Source organism: Typopeltis vanoorti, chromosome 19 (genome assembly GCF_054136105.1).
Source record: "Typopeltis vanoorti isolate ZY-2024b chromosome 19, IOZ_Tvanoo_1.0, whole genome shotgun sequence".
Taxonomy (NCBI): domain Eukaryota; kingdom Metazoa; phylum Arthropoda; class Arachnida; order Uropygi; family Thelyphonidae; genus Typopeltis; species Typopeltis vanoorti.
In genome coordinates, this window is record NC_143567.1 from 39,900,950 (window position 1) to 39,926,830 (window position 25,881).

Here is a 25,881-nt window from a genome sequence, read left to right on the forward strand (position 1 = left end):
TGGGTTAATCCAAGTACCAATGAATCAGTGGATTTATAGATTAATATGTTTCGTTTGTTTTTCAGTAATGGTGCAAAGTAACCTGATGATTTGCAGAATAATTTCATGGGGCATAATGTAGATTTAATTTACTGATTCATTTTGTCACTTGAGTTAAAAAACAAATAAGTTATATAATAAGGGTGAAGAAAGCATGAGAGAGCAGTCCGATATTCATAAAAGAAAACAAAAATACTATAAACCATAAAACTGACAGTATGCAGATGTAAAGTACAAAATTTAATCATGGATGTATTTAACTACAGGAATCTAATATGGAAAAGAATTTATTATAGTAAACTGCACTCCCCTTTTAATTCTTTCTTTCAGTGCCTTGCAAGTGCTCCCAAATCATTGCATTCTGAAAATTTAGGAGTGATTATTATCAGGGCAAACATGAATAACAATGAAGAATTCAGACGCATTGAAGAAATGTGAACAGGTATTAAAAACTAGTTGATTTAAAAATCGATATGTAAGTGAAAGACATTATAATGCTAATTAATGACAATAGTCACTTATATAAAATTGTTTATTTATAGAATTTTCAGCTGTGTTTCATAGCCATTTTCATTACAAGAAGATAATGACCAAAAAGAGAGAGCAACCATTAAATTGAAAGTGCATGATATTATATGCACTATCGACTGCAGGAGAATAACTCATTAATAATTAACATCAGGAAATAAAATATTTTAAAATTTAAATAATTAATTGCAATTTATGAAACACATGAATGGTGAATATTAGTTAGGATAACTTCCCAAAATTGAGAAAGTTTAAGACAATCATTTTTGTTAAGGTTGGGATTATGAATGCATGCTTCACAGCTTTCTCTGTACAGTCTTTTCAGAAGAAAATAGTTTTTGTATAGGACTTTCAGAAAGAATAGCAAAACTTGACCAGAATGACCTACCTAACTTGGGTATTGTTCTATTGACTTCTGCATTTTGTAGATAGGCTGTAGATTGCTAAAAGCAGGTTTATTTGGGCTCCTTAAGTGAAATATATTCCTGATGTTCCTCAAGATGGGTTTGTGCAGCACAGCCAGTTTATCCATAATAATGTAAGGCGCAAGAGTAGAGAATTCTGCAGGATAAGCAAGAGGAGGATATTTGTCTTTTAAAGAAATAAAGAAGGTATTTAGTTTACGAACCAGAGGGAAGAGACTCGTAGGTCATTCTGGTGAAAGTCTTGCTATTCTTTCTGAAAGTCCTTTAATATATGGAAAACAAATTCTAGAAACTTCTACAAATAATTTTACTTAAGTGACTTTCATCATTAATTAGCATTATAAAGTGTTCATGAAGCTGCAGAAAAAATACTAGGAATGCATAGAAGAAAAGACAAAGAATGCATATTTTTCCACAGAAAACTCTAAATTGAAGATAAAAAAAGAAATATAGAAAAAAGATATGAGATAAGAATAACATCAGCTTACAAGAGAAATATAACCAAGTACATAAAGAGATTCAAAAAAATGCAAGAAAAATAAGAGGTTTATTGAAAAACTGTTAAATGAGTTACAAATTGCAGCTAATTAAAGTGATATTAAAATGTTATATAATATTACAAGAACAATGACAGGCAAGAAAAGAGGAGATACTGTTAAAGGCAAACAAGGAAATAAACAATAATAAAAAAGAAAATAGAAGGATGGATAGAATACTTCAAAGGGCTAATGAATAGTGAAAAACCTCAAAAAGAAATTCAGATACCAGAAAAGGAAAAAATATTAAAAATAGACACCAAAGAAATGAAAAACCGTGAAATACAAAAAACACTAAAAGAAAGTAAAAATGGAAATGCAGATGATGTGGATGGTGTACCAAATGAACTATTAAAAGCAGATATAGATTCAACAGTGAATATACTCTATCCATTTCTTAAGTAATTGTGGATGCAGAAAGAATGATCAGATGAATGGAATATTGGGTTACTGTTCAAAATAAAAAGGAGATTTAAATTTCAGTAATTTCTTAAGTAAATGTGGATGCAGAAAGAATGACGATGATTGAAATATTGGGTTACTGTTCAAAATAAAAAGGAGATTTAACTGATTTCAGTAATTGAAGAGGAAAATCAAGTAAAATACTAACGAGAATAATATTAGAAAGAATTTAAAAAAAAAAAAAAGACCAAAAGGTAAGAGAAACACAAGCAGGATTTAGAACCAACAGGTCATGTATAGATCAAATAGTGACACCCATAATAATAATAGAACAGTCAATAGAATTGCAGTCATATCTTCATATCAGCTTTGTTGATTTCGACAAAGCTTCTGACAGCATTGACAGAAAAGCAGTATGAAAATTAATGTCATATTATGGCATACCATGTAAAATTATGAAAAATATAAAATACAAATCATACACAGTGGAGAGAAGTTTGAAACTAAAGAATAGTTACATGACTGCATTCTCTCTTTCTCCCCCCCGCAACAATATTTCTTATTGTTTTAGACTGGATTATGAGAGCTGCCATGAAAAACAGAAGGAAATACAGTGGAATTTAATAGAACAGCTACATAACCTGGACTTTGCAGATGATATATGTTTACTAGCATATACACAATACCATAGGGAAAAACAAAACTGAATGAAGAAGATTTAACTGTTGGATTAAGAATAAATAAAATGAAAACAAAAATAATGGAAATAACAAACAAAAAGAAGACATTGTACTAGATAATTACCTGGGATCAGTAATAAATAAACAAGGACAAGATATAAAATCTAAGATACAGAGAGCACATAAGATTTTTATCTTGTTAAGGAAAATATGAAGATCAAAGGAAATAGGTTTTAAAGATTATTTAATACAAATATTAAATCATTTCTACTCTATGCATCAAAAACATGAACAACAACAAAGTTTTGTAAATAACTGTTTAGGAAGAATTCTACAAATAGTGTCTAGAAAAGGTGTCAAATAAAGAATAATGGAAAAAAAAAACCTAAACAAAAAGCAATAATGTATGACATCAGTTAGAAAATGGAGATGGATAGCACATGTACTAAGAAAACCTGATAAAGACAGTCAAACAAGCATTAGAGTGGAATGTGCAAGGTAAGAGAAAGAGAGGTAGACCAAAGAAGATGAGCTGGCAGAGAGGGGCAGAAGAACAGCTCAGAAAGATTGGAAAGAACTGGACACAGATGGAAGAGAGAGAGAGAAGCACCAAACAGAGTCAGGTAGAGATCTGTGGTCAAGTCTTTATGCTCCCAATGGATTGAAGAGGAATAAGTAAGTATTATCAGTGCATGTTTGCCAGTTTCATCTTTTTATCTTTCACATCAGAATATCAGCATTTTGCAATTTACAGTGTAAATATATTAATAATTATCAATCTGGGTAGTTCACTGGCAACAGTACATTGGCCTGGATGCTTCATCACATAGAATCCTTAAGTTGTCAATTAAAGACTCATAATTAAATAATAATAACATATTATTATTAAGTGCCTATTTACCAGCTATTATGGAATGAATTTTACTGAGATTTGGTATTTGAAACCCTTATAAAAATTTGCAGAACTTCCAATTTTCAGTTGAAGTGCATCCGTGCCACAAAGGGACAACATGTTGAAATTATATATTATGATAACTATTTGACTTAATGGAATTCAATAAACTTTGTGATGTAGGACATGTACTTGAAGTTGCCTGCACAATTCAGTTTTAATTACAGCTGACTCACTCAATCTTATTGGAAAATTTTGGGAAGTTTTGAAATATTAATAATTCCACTTGGAATGGATGAAATTTAAAGAAATTTTGTAGTGAAGATCTCTATTAAAAATTATCAGTTTTGATTTCAATCTGACCATTATTGTGAAAAAATTAGATAGAATGAAATTTTTTTGTCTGGAGAGAAATCAACATCTACACAATGAAGTAGCAGGTATGATCACAGATTAATGTTGTAAAATACAACAAATTAATTATTATGAGTCTCAATTGCTACCTACTTAGGTTGTCTGCATCTTGGGTAATTGTTATCGAATACTTTTAAATGATATTTTGCAAGCAAATTACTCTTTTGATGAGGTTATGAAAGGAATTTGTTGAAAATTATCAGTAAAGTGTTTTTTGATGAATTTTTGTTCATTTCTCTTTCTATTCAGTGAAATGCCTTTGATGAATTGTAATTTTTTAAATTGTGGTTTGTTTAATTGTTTATTCAACAAATTAGTTTTCTATGAATTGTTGTTTAATGAATTTTTTCCATTTGGTAAACTGTCTTTAGATTAGATGTTTTTGATGAATTTTCTTGGAACCAGGATAAGAGAGGAGAGAGTATGCTGTTAATGATATTGAATGATTTGAGTCCACTTAAGGTAGAAAGCCATGACCACTACTAATAACAATTTTCCTTCTATCAGTGAGTTTGCAGCCATCTGGTGTGTTATGTTCTTACAGATGTGGTAGATTTGTTGCTGGTGATGATGAAATGCATTACCAAGTAATCATCATGAGTGACTAATTATCCAAACATTGATTAGGTGGTGGTGAAATCTCATCAGAGGAATGAAAACAAATTTATTGAAATGTTGTAAGACAACTTCCTCAATCAGAAGGAACTCAGTTAAAAATGTGACTGTTCTGCCTCCAGTAAGAGACAGTGATCATGCTATACTGACTTGGGAAGTGGCTAAGTTTATGAATGTTCCTTTAAAAAAGGTTATGTGTTGTACTTCAAAGCAGGAAATTATGACCAGCTGAGGAGTATGCTGTGTTCTGTCCTATGGTATTGTTTGCTAGATGGGAAGGATATTGGCAGTGCATGGGAAGCATTTTAAGAATTCTTAAATGATGCAATATTTAAATGTGTCCATAGAGTTTGAAGAATGAACAGGTTTTGGCAGTGATCTCTTATTAAGCAAGAGATTCTTAATATAAGAAAATATGTGGAAGGAATACAATGTGTATAAGGATGATGTCAGTTATGAAAATTATAAGGATCAGGTAAGAAGAGTTACAACTGTTGTACAGAAAGCTAAGTCTGAGTATGAAAAGAAACTGCCTCTGTAAGTTAAAGCCACCCAGAAAGAATTCTGTCATTTTGCTGCACGTAAAAGAAATAATGTAATCTTGAAATGTGACCTAAATGTAAAGAATGTAATGCATGAATGCAAATGGTATGCAGGTAACAGATGCAGAAGAGATTCTTGAATTAATGAGTGCCCATTATGAAGAAACTCAGGTTCATGAGCGGAGGTACTAGAGCTGTTCCATAAAGTGAATAAGAGTTCAGAATAGGGGCTGATGGGATATCAGTGCAGATGCTAAAAGATTGTTCAACTGAACTGACTGAACAAATCAAAAAAAGCCTTTCACCAGGCTGTTTAATTGGAGTCTCAGAATAGAGAAAATTCCACTCAAGTGGAAAGAATTATGATAATCACGTTACACTAGAATGGTGCAAAGACTGATGTGTATCAACCTATCCTAAACTACAAAGCAGGAGTGGTGGTGAAGACTTAGGAACCTTTTTTCTTAAGGTCTCACATACAAAGCTGTGTTGACAAAGAATATATACTTTGCAATGAACAACATGGGTTTACTAAGGTAATGTCATTTTTGAGCAAATTGCTCACATTTTATAATAATGAGTTGGTAATTATGAATACACAATAATTTTGGACTTGGCTAAGACTTATGACAAGATACAACATGAAAGACTTTTGCATAAATTAAAAAATATGGGATTATATTATAAAATATTAGCATGGATAAGAGGATATCTAACGGACACACACACATATATAAAGTGGCATATAGTGGATGTGTGAGTCTGCAGGATTTAAGGTGACTAGTGGTGTACCACAAGGATCAGTCCTTGGCCCATTGTTATTCAATCTTTATATTAATGACATTGGATAGGAGATATATAGTTTTCTAATGATGCAAAGATATGCAGGGTAATCAGGAATGCTGATGATATGCAGTACTTGCAGAATGATTTGAGTAAGCTGGAATTGTAGGCAAAGAAAAATAGCTGTCAGTTCAATGTTAGTAAATGTAAAGTTATTGCATTTTGGTGTGATCCAGTGTCATATTATATTGATGGAATTATGCTAAAAGAAACTGATCAGGTTAAGGATTGTCTAGTTTTGGTAGATATGAAGTTGGAGTTCAAGGGCTATATAGCAAAGATTGCAAATATAACTCAGAGGATGATTGTAGTGCTGGTTTTGGCAGTGATGCTGATATAGTAGTAAGAGTGCATAGGAGAGTATTAAAGGTGATATTAGGATTGTGGACTGCAGACACTACAAACAAGAGAAAGAGGGATGCTGTGATTGAGTCTTACACACACTTCTGAAAGGATCATATAGAATACCACTAAAAGTAATTTTTCATTGTATGGAAGGTGTGAAAAGGATAAAATTTCCTCTTTTTTTGTAAAATATAGTTTGAGTATGGTTTAAATCTTGCATGCCATTGCATAATTTCTTCATTTACCTCAAATAAAAATTGCAGTAGTACTTCATAACTTTGTTCTTTTCTAATCATAGATTTATAGGTTTTTGGTATTGTTTTATTAAAGAAGTGGATCATGCCGTATATAAAACAAATTTCTTTGCATAATGTTATTGATTGATTAGAAAGTAGCATTGTATAGCCTTGTTTGTTTATAAATTGTAAGATTCACAGTTAATTTAATCTTGATATTTTAAAGTTTTAAACATTTCTGTCTGTATTTGGAGGATATTTTACTAGCTGGAGCAGATGGTATTTGACAAGAAGTGCTCAAATATGTAGGTACAAAAGTTGTGGCTATGCCATATAATTCAGAAGGGCTGACCAGAGGATCGAATTCCAGATGACTGAGCAGAGTTCTTATAACACCCATTTATGGGAGGGGAAAAAAAAAAAAAAAAAAAAAAAAACATGAAAATTACAGAGGAATGTCCCTACTTATACCCTGTTTCACTTTAAGATTGCAGGAAATTACTTTCTTATGGAAAACTGCCAATAGAAAATAGTTCCTTCTTAAGATTCATTTAAAATATCGTTTGGACATAAAATTATCAACATGTTCAGGCTTTTTTAAATTAAACAGAATGTTAAAAAAATTAGTACTTTTTAAAAAAAAAAACACAAAAATAATTAACTAAAAAAAACTGGCTGGTTGTGTTGACCAATCACACTGCTTCGTGGTCATGCCATGATTTCAAAATCAGGACAAACATGTTGAACAAGACAGTTATGTTGATTGTCTCTCCAGATTTTTTATATGAAATTCTCATAAGAAAACATTGAGAAGTCAGTCGAAATAAATTTTGGTGAACATTTACTCGAAGCTGCAAGTTTCACACACTAGCAAGACCGAGAAAGAAAGTATAGCAATGGTGAGTAGCTGACTGGTGTTTCAGAGAAAACCATCTTCAGTGTGAAAGCTAATTTTTATATATATATATATATATATATATATATATATATATATATATATATATACGTACACATATACAGGTATACCTCGATTAACGCGGTTAATTAATCCCTCGATGTTACCGCGTATATCAAAATCACGTTAATCAAATCTAATAAACAATGGTAAAAATTAAATTTGTCCATGATTGATTACTGTATTAATAATTTGTTTTATATGGTACTCTTTTAGGAAAGATGAAAAATGAATTCAAAGTAAATTTTTAATAAATACTTGTACCAAATTATTTACTGCAATTTTTTTTATTAAAAGAAGTTATCAAGATTCGTTTGAACAGTTTTTTTCTTATCGGCATAAATTCTACGATAACAAGCAAAATGACCCTCCAGACCTCGGCAAACAAGCAATAAAACATAAAGAAATAACACTGCAAATATAATACATGATGGTACAAATTAAGTGGATATTGAATCCAACATTATTTCATAACCGAATATAGAAACTACAAGAGTTTCATGCCGAATATATAGAAACTAAAAGTTTCGGCGGATGCAAGCATAAGCAACCTTATGGGCAACTCGTAGTAAAGGTCGAGTAAGCTCGGATCACTTTACTTAGTATTTTCCATAATGTAAAAAGCACATCTCCTAGAAGACCTGTATGATAAATAAACCTTTGGCTCTCTATTTCAGTAATACATGACGGTGTATTTATTTTCAGTTACAATCTAGAAATTATTGAACAAAAAAAAAAAAAAAAAAAAAACTATACTGACAAAAAAATACAATTTACTGTCAAATATCACAAACTTTTACGTAACATGTTAAACCAAACTGAGCAAAAAACAGTGCGGAATATCACTCGTAACATATGAATGCACAGCTACTCATGACCTCCAAGCTATACACTGAATTGTATAAGAATATTTATATTAAACATTTTGCATGTATCTGTCAGATCAACTGCGAGCTCTGCAGGGTTAAAGGCGTGTTAATCAAAACTCTTGCCGTGTATATCAAGGGATTGACGCAATTAATTTCGCCGCATTAATCAAATCCCACGTTAAGCAAGGGATACCTGTATATTTAAAAAAAAAAAAAAAAAAAAGATGTAACATGTACTGAAGACAACACCCAAAAAGCTGGCACAGCGCAGACTTGAACTCAGCATCAAGATTTGCCAACTTTGTTCAGTGTGCCATTCGCCAAAGATTCAGCATTTTTATTCAGAAATGAGTAGCCTACGCTGAACAAGCTGATTGAAGTCAGTAGTGATTCCAATCTGCCACAAATATCAAGAACAATATTTCTTTGTTAGATGATGGAGGATCTTGACCTCAGGTACATAAAACAGCAACAATTGTCAGCCTTCATAGAATGAGAGGATGATATGCTTTGCAACATCGATATCTTTGAGCTATTCAACAATACTGACAAGCCGGGAGGAGTATCATTTTTCTGGATGAAACGTGAATTAATTTCAGTCACACTATCCAGCAAATCATGGAATGACACAACTGTTAAGAGTGCATGAGATGTCACGTTTAAAGGATTATCAGCAGTTTGAAGACTACAAATGAAAAAGGTGGTTGTCATGTAGTATACAGGTGGCACGAGTGGTTTTGTTGAAGGGCTGACCTTGTTCGAATCGGAATAGACTGGGTATTACCACAGTGAAATGGATGGACTCAATTTTTGAGAACTGGACAAAGGAGCAACTTCTGTCAAATGTTCTTTCCAATGGCATGATTGTGCTTGGCAATGCACCATATCACACATTCAAATAGAAAAAAAATCCCACAGCAGCCATGAGAAAAGCTGACATTGCCACTTGGTTACAGAAAACGGGATTGCTTCCAGAAAATTATGATGACAAGCTTGTGTTGAAGGCCAGTTGCTTGAAATTGTAAACAGGGAAAAGCATAAGTTCTCTGCTATCGAGTTGACATCATGGTAAGTGAAACAGGGCACACATTTCTCAGGTTTCCTCCATATCACTGCAAACTGAATCCAATAATGCTTGCTTGGAGCCAAGTTATACGTTGCATGCAACAACACCACATTCAAGACTTGGTTACACTGGCCAATGGTATACGTAAAGTAATAATGCCTAAAATGTGGAACAACTTTATTAAACCCACAATCAAAAAAGAAGAAAGTTTTGGGAACTTGATTCGCTCTCGGAGAACAAAGTGAATCTTGTTAACATCCAATCAAGTGACAGTAATTCTGACGAAGGTGACATTTTCTGACTGGCTTGTTTGAAAACTTAACTTTTGTTGATTTAGAAAAAGCATAGTACATGGTGCTAAGAGAAAAGGTGTTCAAAACGCTAGAGTTATAGCATAAATGGTACATAATATTGAGCAATACATAGTCTGTATTTTAGTTGTAAGTTAGCAGTTCTCTCCTGTTATTCATCATCAATATGGATGACAGTATGAATTAAAGTGGCATTAAACCTGATATCAAAATGGAGATATTTATCTCAGCTCTTTATGCAGATAATGTTATACTCCTAAATAATTCCAGTACAAGTCTGCAGGGCTTCATAACTAAATTGAATAACTGCTGTAACTAACAAATCTGATAGAAAAATCAGCAGTAAAATGACTGTCTATGGAAATAGGCAAAAACTTTGAAAAAAATCTGCATCCTGAATGGAGAACATACAGAACAAGTAAAATGTTTGGATGGTGAATTAAAGATGAAAAGAGACAGCAGAATGAGCAAAGCTGGTACGGTAGAAAGTGAACTGAATAAATTTATATCAATTAGAGAAAAGTTAATCAAAACACTAAACTACCTATATACAAGACAGTGTTCTAATTAGTTTTATCTTATGGATCAGAGAACAGGGTTAGAAATAAAACATTTGATCAAGACCAGAGACTGCAGATATGAAAGTCTGAGAGAGATTAAGGGAAGGAACAGATGGCAGAATTATATTTAAAAAAAAAAAAAAAAAACTGGATATTATTAGCATTGAGGGATGTCTGAGCAGAGCTAATTGAAATTGGTGTGGTCACTTAAAAAACAGAAAGGAAAAGCGTAACAAAAGCGTTGTTTGCCATGGTGACAGGAAAAAAATCTCTGAGGAAGACTGACCTCTTGTTAATTGATACAGTAACAGGTGCTTGAGAGGAATGAATTATAAGATCTGACATATTGGAATCCTGACAGACAAATTAATTGGGATCTAATGTCAACTCATGGATCAGAGCTGGTTTAGAAATAAAAACACTTAAGACTGGAAACCATGGATGAGAGTTTTGCAAATGATTAGGAGAGTGAACAATGACAGAATCTTATTTAAAATGAGGTTATTAGAAAGGATCGTGATGTAAGTGTTCAGGAATGTGTGAGCAAAGCTAATCTCAGGCGGTAGGTTAGTAGTGGTGTAAAGTTTTCATGTAGTACTATTATAATATCTGTATATCATCAGAGGGTACATATAAGGAATTTGATTATGATGTTTACTATTAGGTTTATTTGGATTGTTCTTGCTTGGCTTTCTGTTGTTGTCTAGTCATTTCTAGTCTGCTGACATTCTTTGAGTAAAGCAGATAGCTAATGAAATGAAGTATTGGGGAAAGTGATCTCAAGATTGCAGGTGTATAACATTGCAGCTGACTGATATGGGTGAGGGATATAAACTGTGATATAAACATCTTATCAGTGAATTAGATTTTTTGGAATTAGTGCTGAATATCTAACATCACTGAGTGTTAGTGTGTTTTATGTCCCACTTTTGTATATATTTATTGTTACTTTTTACCTCAGTTCTACTGATAGAAGACTGGAAACACATAGCATGTTTTTTATACTGTATCCGAGAAATTTCACCAATCTGGAATCCTTTCTAGAGACCAGAAATATACCTTCTTTAAAATCTATTTCAGTACTCCAGTAAACACTTCCTCCCTCCAGGTGATAAAAGCATCTAACAGCGTAAGATGTTCACTAACATCCACCATGCTACTGTGGGAGTTTAACCCATGGACTCTAGATTGGATATTGAATAGGCTATATTCCTGGTTAACTATGATGGCAGTTGCCATTCAGTGTTGTCAGATTTGTTCATGTTTTGTGGAAGAAGGAAAAAAAGAACCCTTTACTGCTTATATTATATTGTTAAACTCTGTGTCTGTTCTAAAGGACCTGAAGAAATTTCTTCATATTCTTTTTGGGATTCACATCTAGGTTGGTCTTTCAGACCAAGAAGCACGTATCTTTCTTGCAACTGCCAAGAGATATCCTGAAATTAGAGGATTCTGGCCATCCGTTAAGTTTAATTATCATCTAAAAGCCGCCATATGACAAGTAAGATTAGTTCTAAACAAACATGTAACAATTGGGGTTTCACGTTGGTAAATGGTTATCCATCTACAGAAGCCGTTTGTGACAAGTCACATTCCTGAAAGCATCTATAGTTGCAGTAAAAGATGAAACTGATCCATTTATTGCCATAAAATTTCTTTATATATTCTTGATTAGTTTTCATTTCAAATGTAATTTTCTTCCACATGCCTTAATGTGCTTCTACTATTTAACTACATATATGCAGTTAATAGGTATATATGGTTGGTTTTTTCTCCTTGTTTCTATAGTTTGTCAAAATCTTCTTACTAGTAGTAGATGATTAATAAAATTAATAAAAAATCTTAATAGATTTTCATCACATTGTATGAGATCACCACCTTGCTTATGGAAGACCTGCAGTGACTCTTGAAATTATTCCATATTTAGGCTCTGGAGCAGGATTCCCAGATTATTTAATCCATAGTGCTAAAATGTGCTATAGATTACCATTTTGTTGTTGGGATTCACTTAGCAGAAGAAGAAAAATAAGATGTATTTTTGTCTTTAGTGAATAAATAATATCTTATTGTCATGGATTCAAAATAAAGCCATTACTTCAAGATGAGGGGAGGGATTGAATACAAAATATACTTGTTTATAATTTGATTAGTCACATCTTTCCACTATCTCAAATTTAGTCCAAACTAAAAATGTTTTCATCTTCCCTTAATGTGTTAGTCAGTGGCCTGTCGATCGAGATAGAATAACCCTTCAGGTTATTCTATCTCGATCAGAATTAAGAATTAAGCTTACTAAGCAAACTCCCATCATTTGGACTATCTCAGACTTCTGCAGATGGATTGCCAGCTTCCTGTCTGGATGCACACTATGTGTGATGGTAGACAGCTCCCTCTTCTCTTACCATCCAACTAATGCTGGGGTCCCACAAGGTTCAGTTCTCTCACCGACCCTCTTCCTTCTTTATATCAATGACCTACTTCAGTTGACCTCCAATACACAGTTTTGCAGACAACAGCACATTGCACTCCTCCTTTTCATTTGACAAACCCTACTGTACACAACCCACTTCAACCCACAGAGCATCAACTACCACTGCCCTTAATTCTGACCTCCAAGCCGTCCTCCAATGGAGCTCAGATAACCTCTTCAACTTCAATGCTAGTAAAACCCAGTTCTGTCTTATTTCTCACAAAAAATAATCCTCCCACCCCAGCATTATTTTTAATTACACTCAAATTCCCAGACAAGATGAGATTTCTCTTCTCGGAATTACCCCGACATCAAGCCTCTCCTGGCATAAACACATCACAACCATTGCATCCTCAGCTTCCAAAAAACTTGGTTTTCTCTTTCGCTCAAGACTTTACTTCAGATCTAAACAGCTGTTAACCTTATACATATCACAAATCTGCCCAGCTATTGAATACTGCTCTCACATTTGGAATGGGGCTCCTAAAAGCTCCTTCAAAATGCTTGACTTGATACAGAGGAGAGCAATTAGACTGATAAATGACCCTTCTCTTACCAACTCGCTCCCCTCACTCTCACGTAGACGTGTGGTCTCTGCAATTTGTATATTTTATAAATATTTCCATGGGAAATGTTCATCTGAAACAGCATCAATAATTCCCCCACTCTGTACTAAGCCCATTGGAACAGGTACAGCTTCTGCCCAACATCCTTTCACAGTACACCTTGAAACCCACAGAACAAGTTTCTTTTCCTCTTTCTTTATCCCTGCTGCTACTGCTGTACTGTGGAACAGTCTTCCTCCTGATGCATTTCCCAAGGAATACAACATACAGGCATTTTAAATCAAATGTAAACAAGTTTCTCCTTTCCCAACCCTCTACCCATATACAGTACTAAGTACTATTGGTTGACCAGTCAACCTCTCATATATGGGCCCAACATTTAAAAAAAAAAAATCACAGAATTAAGTTCTATGAACTTAATTCTGTGATAGAGCAACCCTCTGCATAGTCTATGAGTTCATTTGTCTATTCATTTTTTTTTTTTTTTTTTTTTTTTTTTTTTTTTTTTTTTTTTTTTTTCCAGGCCATCTGTCTTACAAGTGTCAACTTGAGTTTCTGTTGGGGAGAAAAAATTCTTTCTCTCTTTCTATATATGAGACTAGCTAACTCACCCAGTTGAAAAAAAATTTAAACCCCCTCATAAGTTCTTTGTTTTCTGGATGGGATTCAGAATGAGATCTATACATCCAATGGGCATTCCCCATTCTGATTAAGCTACAGATACTCCAGTGATTACTTTGATCAAAATGATTTAAAAAATCAAAGCCCATTTTAAAAATTAAAACAACTACTGAACTTACAGAAGAACAACATATACAGAAATTAGGTAAATTAAACCTTCAAAATAAATCAAATACATAGCTAAAAGAATGCAACTGTTTGCAAGGGTTACAAAAATTCTTATTTTAATAATTTTGTCAGACAAAGTAAACTAAATAGTTATTGATATCTGTTAAAATGACAAATGTAACATAAGCCATAAAAAAATAGATGAGTAAAATTCACTACAGATTATATCTATGTAATATTCTTATTATTAAGCACAGAATTTTTGTCCAAGTATCAAGGGCATTTTCAGTATAACTTTCAAATTAAACAGAACAGAAATAAACTGAAAGACTCAACAATGAAAATGTGTGCATACAGTTATTCGTTTAATCAGTAAATGTAGATTTGTCGCTGAATGTTACATATTCTTTAAGGATCTAAGTTGCACACTAATACAGAGAATTTATATGCACATAAATTGATGATTCCTGTAACCATATTTAGTTATAACATATTCATGCTTTGTTGGGTCACTTTCTTACAATGTGTTTTTCAGTTTATACAAAAACAGAAGATTGTATAGCTGCCAACTTTTTTACACACTAAGGAAATCTTTGGCTTTCAGTAACATTTAATTGCTAGGACTATTTATAGAACTTCATGAATACAGTTTTCTAGTCCCTCGGAATCAATAAGATGCAGTGATGCATTCTGCATCTCATGATAGGATAATGATTAATGAACATTAAGAAAGGCACTGAATATAGGTAAATTTTTTGACTTAAAAAACAGAAGGTTTGAACACTTCACATTTTTAATACTTAATTTACACAATATTTGTTGCTGTACAGGTATAAGGGCACATCTGAGAAGGTATGTTTATGCTTGAAATTATGGATAGTGATGAGAATTAGTATGATGTTATGTGACTAAACACTTCATCTTCATTTACAACATAAAAATAAATAAAACTTCAGTTTTTGTTTTTTTTAATGAGAGGGAAAAAAAAAACTGAAATGGAATTTATGAATTTTCCTTATTACTTATATAAAAATTGATTCAATCCATATTTCTAAAACTTTGTCTGGTGTAAATTCCACGTGGAGACTGTTGACAGATTTTATTAGATTTAAACCTCTACTACTTTCACACATGTTAGTGTGCTTCATCAGGAGATAACATTTTGTTTGTTAGGAGAGTGAAAGAAAATATACAAGTTAAGTAACAAGCAAATTAACAACATAGAAGATTTGAAAAAAGACAGTGTTGGAGCACATGTGATTCATATTGTGCTATGATAGCTAATAATTACTTGGTGATAAGTGTTTGAGATCTGCATTGTGTTGGGTGAAAGGCCAAACGTCCTGTAGGATTGTACATTGTTTCTTGTTGCATTGATGTAGTTTTTCAACATTTCTGATGACTCTTTCAATGCTTTGACGAGAAATTGCAGTCAGTGTAGACCATTTGACTTCTTATCTCATCCATTATGTCATCCTTTTACCATGCTTTTTTTTCCCTTCCATTTCTAAGCTTTTCAATATCCTTCAGAACATATTGCCACCTTAATGATATTTATCTTATATGCTTATCCAAATGTTCCTATGACTTGTTTAGCTACTTTATATAAATCTCTCACTTATAAAACTGGATATTTAGAATGGGGTGGGGGGGATAATCATTTGACTTCATTTTAACTGCCTCTCGGTGTGGATATTCACATTTGCACATGTGATTTATCAGTTAATAAAGCCAATAATCAGATAAGATGTCTGGGAAATACGGAGAATAAGATAGAATTTCTCATCAATGACTGTAGAACTCTGGGGTTACTTATGCCACATGAGACCTATCATTATCTTTAGGCATGTAATGCCTTTGTGATTAATCAGTGCTGGCTGTTTTTGAACCCACTTCAGTTGTGCTGATTAGACATCCCATGACGGTTTGACCAGAAAATAGAAATTCATAATTTGTGACACTAGCAATATTCCTTTAGATACATATACACACACACACAGCAAAATCATCTGTTGAATTGTGGAGTTGGTTGTGTGCATTATTGATTCACTAGATGATAACCAATGATGTGATCATGTAGTAATACTGTACTAAGCCATTTTTCAATGTGTGTGTCAACAACTGTTCTAAAAATACCTAATAATTTTGACATGAAAAGCTAATAGTCTCAAAGTATAGTCCCAACTAATAGTCTCAAAGTATATTATGTGTTGTGAGTTTATGCAGAACCTGTTATTCAAGTTTGTAGATCTCTCTGTCTCATTCAGTGTAAGTGCATGCAGATTTCATCACTCATGTTGACAATTTCTGCACCTCACGTGTTTGGCTTGATTCTTACTCCCAAATCTGACTTGATCATTACAATAGTTACTACTCATCCTTCATAGAATGCATCATTAAATGATACAAGTTTGTTTTTTTAAACCATTTTGAATGTGTATTTTCTTGCTGTCTTTTCTGGAGTCTATAATCTTTCTGGTTGCTGTGGGTGATTTGTGAATCTCGATGTGTGCAACACATGTTCACTATATGGTAAACAGTAGTGTGATGATTGGGTATAATCCAGTGTATTATTTGTACTAAATTTGCACTGAAAGTAAATTCAGGTAATTCTAATTGGAGTGCCCATTTTCTCATTGCAAACTGCACTCCATGTTTTACTGGGCATCAACTAACTTAGCATCACTTGTGCTTTCAAACTGAATTGGCAGATAAACCCATATTCAGTGGCTTCCAAATAATTTTTGTTGAAATATTAACTTTGCAAATTTGTTTGTTTTGTTTGTTAAAATTTCTTCACCACCCCCAATAAATAAATAAAATAAAATCTCCGTAGAATGGCAGTGATCTAAGAGTGGTCTTTTCCTGCTCCACTTTTTTTTTTTCCCCTCAAACCCTTCTCCAGATAACCAGTCCCAGATTCACTCCATTAATCAGTCAGTTATCTAAACTCATTTATTATAAATCGCCACATAGAAGTTGGTATTTACCAACTGCTATATGCCAATCTTGTTAGAGGTTTTGTGAGCTGTTACATTTACATTATAAAATGTGTGATACATTACTAAAACAAGATCCTCCTTGGACAAAGAAAGGCTTGGCTACCCATCCAACTATTTTATCTGAGACAGACCTTTCTAATATGTCAAGAAATAAACACATACAATATTGAGAAAATTGAACATTTAAATAAAATTTGTTCATAACATAAAATAAATACTTTGCTTTGAGTATACCAAAGTATTGCAAGAACCAAGAGAATAGTCATTCTCATTATAGCAAACTCAAGGAGATCACAGGAAGAGTTTACTATAGTGAATTTCTTTTAGCATAGCGTACCAAATAATGCTTGTGTAGTTTGTTATAGTGGTGTTTTCTCTAGTGAGAGTTTGACTGTAATGGAGAAATTTAAATATAATTGATTATAGTTAACTTCCTTTATGATGACTATTGTTTAGATGCAAGCATGTGTGTGTAGACTAGCTAGTTGCCCATTTCTTATCTTTCATGCAGAACATTTTTCTCACACCCTTAGAATTCAACACTTAGGAACAATAGGATTGAAATACAAAGGAAAAAATTAAAATAATAAAATTAAAAAAAAAAAACACTTTTGATATGATCAGAAAATATAGTTCTCACACTTTGGAGTAGTAAAAATTTGGCTAATGTAAAAAGACTTCAGAATTTTCTTTGAATAAATGTTCATGTTTGAAGATGCTTTGATCATTATTATGATTTGGTATTATTCTAAATAACTCTGTGGTTGGTATTCACTTCATGCTTGGCAAGACCCGATTTATATGGTATGATACATCTTTAAAAAAAAAAAAAGTTGTAGATTAAGGGGAAAAAATCAGAAAATCTGCAGAACAATTAAAAAGGACATTGAATAATAATAAAGCTTGCTTAAATTTCATATAAAATAATGCACACTCAAATAAAATACAAGCAACAGAAACATGATTTTAAGAATAGTTAAGGAGAACCAAATTGTTTTAAAATATGAAGATATTGAAAGAGTTGTGCATGAATAGTTTAAATTAAAAGAATAAGGAATATAAAAGGAGGAAACGCTGTTAACACATCCACATTATTGTGATGGCACTCACCACTACCCTAACCATCTGGCAGACTGAGTGAAAACACTGTCCTGTAACAATTTCATGCTTGTATATCAGAGGTAATGCTGCATATCATGATGGTTCTTCGATTGTAACTGAATTTGCATGTGTGTGGGATGGGGGAAAGCAATGCATTTGTTTTAGGATATGTTAGAAAATGATAATTTAGGAAAATGCTGTATTTGATTTTTATATTTGAATTACTAAGAGGTGTAAATATGTGAACCATCATTAATGAGCTATGGGAAACATAAGGAAGGGATAGAACAGATGAGAATAGAAATGCTTTCATTACTGGAAACAAATTAATAATTAACATTTGGGATATGTGTATCCTGTGAGTTGCTGGGTGGAGAGGTCAACATGATCCTGGAAACTAGACATAATAATGGCATAATTTAAGAAAAAAAAAAAAAAGAGAAGAGTGAAAGAGATTTATTCGCAAAATCAATAACAAACAGTTGCTCTATATATTTGTAACTCTCAGTAAATAATTGTACTAAGGGGCTAAATCTAGCTAACTAATAATGTTGTTCAGATGATTTATCTAGGTATGGCAGGAATACATGAATTGATGTAGCAGCAGACCATATTGTCCAGTTTGTTGTGCCTTGATATTTCCTTGTTATATTGTCCAGTTTGTTGTATCTTGTTATTTGTATATATATTTCCTTGTTACATTATGGGCATTTACCTGTTTTATTTGGTTTTCTCAGAATTTTCTTTTATTCACTGATAATCAGTGTACACTTTTTACATATTAATATATACCTTATTATTGTATAGGCACCTCCATGGAGTCCTAAGCCTCATTGCAGGAGACCCAAACTATCCACGCAGTATCTACGATACCTCTCCTTAACCCCATTAATAGACAAAGTGCTCACAGCTGTTTCTGTCAATCCATTGCTTTCATTCATCACTCTACAAGCAAAAAATCTAGTCCTCACACCCCTACTAAATACACTCTTGCTCAACTTCCTGGGATGACCCCTTGTTCTGCCCTCTGTAGCCAACTGCTGAAACATTTCTCCTTCATTAGTCTTATAAAATCCTTTAAGTAATTGAAATGTTTCTATCATATCCCCTCTTTTTCACATGTCAACCACTTATTTCTATCCTCACAAGGAGTATTCCACACAGCACTCACCATCTTGGTCACTAACCTCTGGATCCTTTCTACTACTTCCTCATTCTCAAGAAACCCAGGTAACCAGACTTGAGTATGATAATCCAGATGTGGATATATCAAGTCCTTATAGAAAGGATTAACAACTTCCTTGTCTTTACTTGTGCATTCTTCAATAGCCAAGCAATATGCCCTTTAAACTTCAACTCTCTTTCTACTACTGCTCCCAAATCTCTAGTTTCATCTAATTCCTGGAAAACGCAATGTGGTACACCGCTTGTAATCTGTTTATCCCAAAAAGCATAACTTGATATTTTTTCACATTAAACTGATACCCATTATCTTCACATTGCCTTGATTAACTATGACTTTGTCCAATTTAGCATCATCAGCAAACAGCTAAATATAATACACTTCTCTTCAGATTACTTCCTATATCATTTATGTATAAATTAAACAGTAATGACCTTAGCACAGAACCTTGCAACACACCACTTGTCACCTGGATTCTGCTCCTCCATATACTACTACTTGATATCTGTCCATCAGCAACTCTTGTATCCATATCACCATTATCACATCTATCCCATTGGTTCTAATTTGTATAACATTGTTCCATGTAGTATTCTCGAATGCCTTTGCAAAATCCAGCAGAATCATCATGTAGCCATTTCCTTTATCCAACTCGGCTGTTCCTCTGTTATAAAAAGTTGGTAAATTACTAAGGCATGGCCTACCCTTCACAAAGTCATGTTGCCCCTCATACAGTATCATGTTTTTATCCACCCATTCGTGAATTCTCTTTTTGATCAGCTTTTCCAGTACTTTTACTACCACTCCTGAGATACCAATTGGACTATAATTTGCAGTCTCAGAGCCTCCTTTATGCAAGGGAATTATTTTTCCCTCTTAACTCAGAATTCTGCTAGAGCTGAGACTTAAAGAGCTTAGGCAGAGGGGCATTAGCAGTTCCCTTGCACCTTTTCATAAAATGAACTGATATTCCATCTAATCCCACTGCTTATTTACATTGAGATTCTGCAATATCTGAAGAACCTCCAATTCATTCACTTCTGTTTCCACACCAGTCTATCATATCATTGCAGTAACCTCACTTGTATTATATACACCCTTGAAGAGTGGCCACTGAATAGCTCAACTGTTTTTCTGCTTCTTTCACCTCATCACAATCAGTACTCATTAAGATTATCCTTTCATAGTCATTCTTCCTCTTATTTGCCACATATTGAAAGAACTGTTTGGGATTTCCTTTTAGCCTGTTTGGCTAGTTTCTTCTCAATCTGATTTTGTCTTCCTTACCATGTCATCTTTCTTGCTTGACACTTCTACTGTTTGTGAGTTAACTGGTCATCTTTCTCCTTATTTACTCTCCATGACATTTTTATTATTATTTATTTATTTTATTATTTGTTGCTCATACATGATTAATCCTTCTGACCTTGGGTATACAATCTTATTGCTTCCTCCTGATGCTCCTTAACTATATCCCATGCACTACTAACATCTTTCCCTTGCAGGTTTTTATGCCAATGCACAGCTTTAAGCTTCCTCCTAAGTTTGTTATAATCACCTGCAGTGTAGTTCCACATATACCCCTTCTTGACAGAATATTCCTTCTGCTTTACAATATCCCAAGTTGAGACTGCTTAGTTACTTTCCCTAAACCTTAGTTATGGATAGCTCTTCTGATCCTGTAACCAGATCTCGTACCCTGAGTCCCCTCAATCACATGCTATCTCTCTAATTTGCTGATGCATGTCCTCCTGAATTATCCCTTGATTCCCCCCCCCCCCCCCAGCCTGATATAGGCCAGGAGGGTACTTACTGGCCTCAATCTTGCACCAAACTGTTTCAAAAGAACAGCCACTCTTGAGGCTGTTTTCCAAATCTGTTTGGTTGCAATTCATCTGCTATCAACAGCAGTACCCTTCCCCAATTTTATCTTCTCCATCTCTAAAAAATGATAAACCTTTCATTCACCCCAGTAACTGCATCATGTGCTGTTAGCTGAGTCTCACTAATGCCTATAACTTTTGGCAAGGTTGCACTAATCAATATCAAAAACATCCTCTGTCCTCCTCTTGTTCCTGATACTTCTGACATTAGTGTATAGAAACCGTAGTATCGCTTTAGGTCCCCATCCATCTTTACTTCCTGAATTGACTACACTATGTGGTACTGTTGCTTGAGATACTAGATTTTGCATTTCTTGGTCATTCTTATGCACACTCACTTGCCTTATGGGTGCACACTCACTCACTCATCCACCTACTGCATCCATCCTAATTGCTTAAATTTTCTTGATTTTGCACTTCAGCAGCTCTCAGTGAACAAAGCTCTCTCTAGACACCTGACATCAAAACGATTTATGTGCTGATTGTTGATGCTATACAAATCCTTCTTTCTGTCAAATTCAGACCATAAGGTCTACAAACCCTTCATTCCTTTTACATAGCCTGTGTATTGATTTGTCTGCTATCATCATCACCATTTCCCCTCCTCCTCCTCATTTCACCTCAAGCAACAAAAAATAACTACTCCTTCACATCTTCCCTAATAGAATACTTCTTTCCTCAGGTCATTAGTGCCAACTAAGACAATTAGTTCTTTCACCATATCTTTCTGCACTCAGATAGCATCACTAATATTATTATTCATGCTAGGAAAACAGGATTTTGTTACACTTTCATTAAGTACTCCTCTGATCATAGAATCTCCATACAAAATTTTCTCCTTACCTTATTTCTCTCATTTATTCACATGATCTCTATACTTACCTTGCAGCTTCTTCTTTCTCTACTCAGTCCAGTTAATCTCTTGACTTTTCTGCAGTTTTTTCAGATTTGCACTTTGTCCTGTGAAGGATAACATGCATATATTCTATTTCCTTATCTAGGACTGTTCTGTTCTCTTGTATTTCCATTGTCGCAAGTTCAACATTAGCATTTTCCAGTCTACTGTCAATACTGTCTACTCTACAAACACTTGCTTCATTCTTTTATCCATCTGGCACTCATTTTTAAAACTTACTATACACACACACACACACACTCACCAGTTTTGCTGTCTCTCCACAAATCCTTCAGCTTTTGTGACAGATATCTCACACACACATGCACTGAACAAATCATGTAAATTCATTTAACCCAACAATGACGTGTGTACTGCCGTTCTACCACACATCGTTGTCATTACTGACAATATTGAATTTAAACATGGTTTGCTTAATACTAAATAATTCAGTGTCCATCACACACCCAAACTACAGTGAATTAACCTATTATTATTTACTAAATCACAAAAAATAAATATTTCAGCAGCACTAATCACCAACCTGTACAATGCACCACCTCATGCCAATCTCTGAATAATTTCTGATCATTGTCAGAATTATCCATTGTTTTCTGTATCGTGTTCATTTACATATTCATTTTTTCTTTTTGTCAGTGGCTCTTTCTTCTGTCTTATCCATAATAGATATTTCACATATTATTTTGTTGGAAATCAACACACTGTTCACTTCTTATAATTCATAGGATTCATTTTTATTCAACAATACATTCCAAGAACAGTTTTAATTGTAATGCTAAACATAGCATCTAAACAAACATGTTTCTTAACATCCACCTTCCAATTTTCAGTTGCAGAAAATACGTGTAACAGCTGTTTATAATTCAATCACTGGGTACAGAAAGCAACAATCTATGTGAAGCAAATTTTTTAAAGCAAACAAAAATGCATATATATATATATATATACACAACTTGAAATCAGTTCAAATTGAATTTGAGATATTCGATATCATTAGGACATTTCATAAATGCTAATTTTACAAATAAAATTCTACCAAAAATTTGCAACTGACGTGCTGTATAAGCTGTATAAACACAACTGCCTGACTCAGAAGTATACAGTAAAGCTAGTTCCTACTAGAGGTTTACATGTGTAGACACTACACAGCACAAACTTGTTAAAGTTCCAGGGAAACAGGTCTAGTTATGTAATAAAAATCACAATTATAATAATTATAAATATATTAATTGTTTATAGTTATAAAATTAATTATAAACTATTAATTGAATGTATTTCCCAAAACTTGTATAGGCATTTTGGAAAGTAATTACAATTGTTTATAATTTTTAATACCTGTTTTCCTTGAACTTTAATAGTATTTCCTCTTACTTGCTCAGTTGTAACTGAGACATGGGAAAGGATGCGTATAGTGTATGCTCATATTACACTGAGTGAAATATATAGAAGTATTTAATAATATCTAATTTCCCTTACATGTGTGGACATTGCTCTTCTGTAATGATACAATCTCTCTCTCCTCTCCCCAGTTATCCTTCTTACCTTCCAGAACATGCAGCACTTCATTTCTGTTACAGCCAGTAAATCAAACTACTAACCATTTCAGTATATAATCCCAAGAACGTTTTGCATGCTTATAATTACAAAAGTTAGCAAAATATTTTAAGACATTTATCCAAAAATTGAGATGAAATGAGCAGTAAGATAAAATTAATCCTGACTTGTTTGAGTAAAACTAGGATTAGCTGTCTTATTTTTGTAGATTATCAGCACTGAAAATTATATGAACTGTTCTGATATCTAGGTCATTTTTTGCAATTCTGAAATGAATTATCATTCAGACTAATGATTTAGCATCCTAAATGCTGAAGCATATTCCTCATCTTACATCAAGATCCTTTACCTTTGATAATGTATTATGTTCTTAGTTTATTTTTCATATGCATATATTTCTCTCATCTAAATCGTATACTGATGCTAAATAGAAATTGTTCAATATAATAACTCAGGCTATTAGCCTAAAAAGATTCTGTAAGTTGGTCATTAATAAAGGCTCAAGCCAGTAGTGATGCGAGTTTTATAATAATAAAAAGTTATGAGATGCTAAATTGAGTGCTTTGGTTTGATATGGTTTCATCTTTATCTGGAACAGCTGGTGCTCTTTTGTTGTGGAAAATGATAAGGTACTACAAGATATGAGAATATTAGAAGGTTATATGTGCAGCAATCCATGTTACATACTATTATTCACTGCAATGAACACATCCCAAAGTGGTATTAGAGATAATAATTCAGATACTTTATGTTGACATTAGGGATATGCAAGATGACTCACAATAAGAAAATGCTGCTGTTCTTCAAATAGATAGATGCCATTAAAGATTTAAAAAAAAAAAAAAAAGCATAATAGGTAAAACTTCTTGCATAGATCTTGGCAGTATGCATGAAAGCTTGTCAGCTGTTTTACTAAAGGATCATACAGGTGCTTCAGGAATTCAAAGAGGGTTTTGTGATAGCCTGGAGATTATCTTGAATTGCAAGATTATGAGTTGATCTAATTTGAATCAAGGAAACTTTGTGCTGCTTTTTCCTTAGAACCCTTCTCCCCCATTCTGCAGGTTTTTGCTGATCCTGTTGTCCTTATCCTTCTCTTCATATGAAGAATGTGTAACACTATGCAGCTGTCTCTGAACTTGAACTGAACTGGTGTCCATAATCCAGATGTGTGTCATCATATTGAACATATGTGGTAGTAAATTAAGATGAAGGTAGTCAAAGGTTTGGTGCTTTTGGTATTTTTTCATTATATATTTGCATTTGCATTACTACATTCTAAAGTGTTACCTATTTTTATTTTTTTTAGGTGTAAATTTTTATTACATGATGTACTCATAAGAGAATTGTAATATCCTGAAAAAACCATGTTCAGTTTCTAAAAGCGCAATTTCTGTATTATCTAACTCTAATCCTGCTTATAGTACTAATGTGATATGTTTTTTTTACAGCTTTTGCAATAGGTGGGATTATCATTTAAAAAATAATATAGAAAAAGACTCATTATATCTGAATATAAAAGGATCTGAGTTTGGTAAATTGTCCCTTTATGTTATTTAATTAACAGTTTCTAATATAATATCACAAAATTGTTTCAAACAGTTTATATTCATATTCTTTTTTTTTTTTTTTTTAGGTATCAGAATCCGGAGAGGAAAATCTGGAAGAGTTAGAGAAAAAACTTAGAGAGAGAGCTTTACAATCTCTGTCTAAAGCACAAGCAGCACGTGATACTGTGACAGGTGATAGTAAAGAGTAATTTTAAATGAACACCGGACATATTTTTATTTTTTCTTTTCACAGTCAGAGAGAGACAGATAAAACTGGATATGTATAATTGTGTGTAGCACTGTGCTAAATAGGAGCCATCCATTACTCTTCTTTCTAAACATTTAGATGTTGATACTAATAAAGCTGTTTCCAAAAATTGGTTATGAGAACTACTTAAAGTGAAAATCATGTGATAATTTTCTAATTTGTTATTGACCTGCAAAGTTCATAATTTAATAACATGTACAGTGTTGCCGAAGAAAAAAACACCAAAAATATGGATGAAAGTCAAAGTGAGTACGAGTTTTAAATTTTTATTTGTAAAATACTTCCTTATAAAACATGATTTTTCACCCTACCAATCAGGTAGGTTATCTGCAGTTACACCA

General features: G+C 33.2%; 1 protein-coding gene across 3 annotated transcripts in view; it reads left to right on the forward strand.

Annotated features, from left to right (window-relative positions):
* The window catches only part of LOC150096016 (uncharacterized), a 381,411-nt gene extending 355,759 nt beyond the window's left edge, over positions 1 to 25,652 (forward strand). For 2 of the 3 annotated variants that reach the window (XM_090409077.1, XM_090409079.1), the window contains one exon: positions 25,359 to 25,652. In XM_090409077.1, the coding sequence (XP_090265203.1) occupies positions 25,359 to 25,481 (123 nt within the window). In that variant the 3' untranslated portion in view covers positions 25,482 to 25,652. Of the gene's footprint in view, positions 1 to 369; positions 482 to 25,358 lie in introns of all 3 variants that reach the window. The other variant, XM_090409078.1, reaches the window with a different exon arrangement.
* Positions 25,653 to 25,881: the final 229 nt, after the last annotated feature.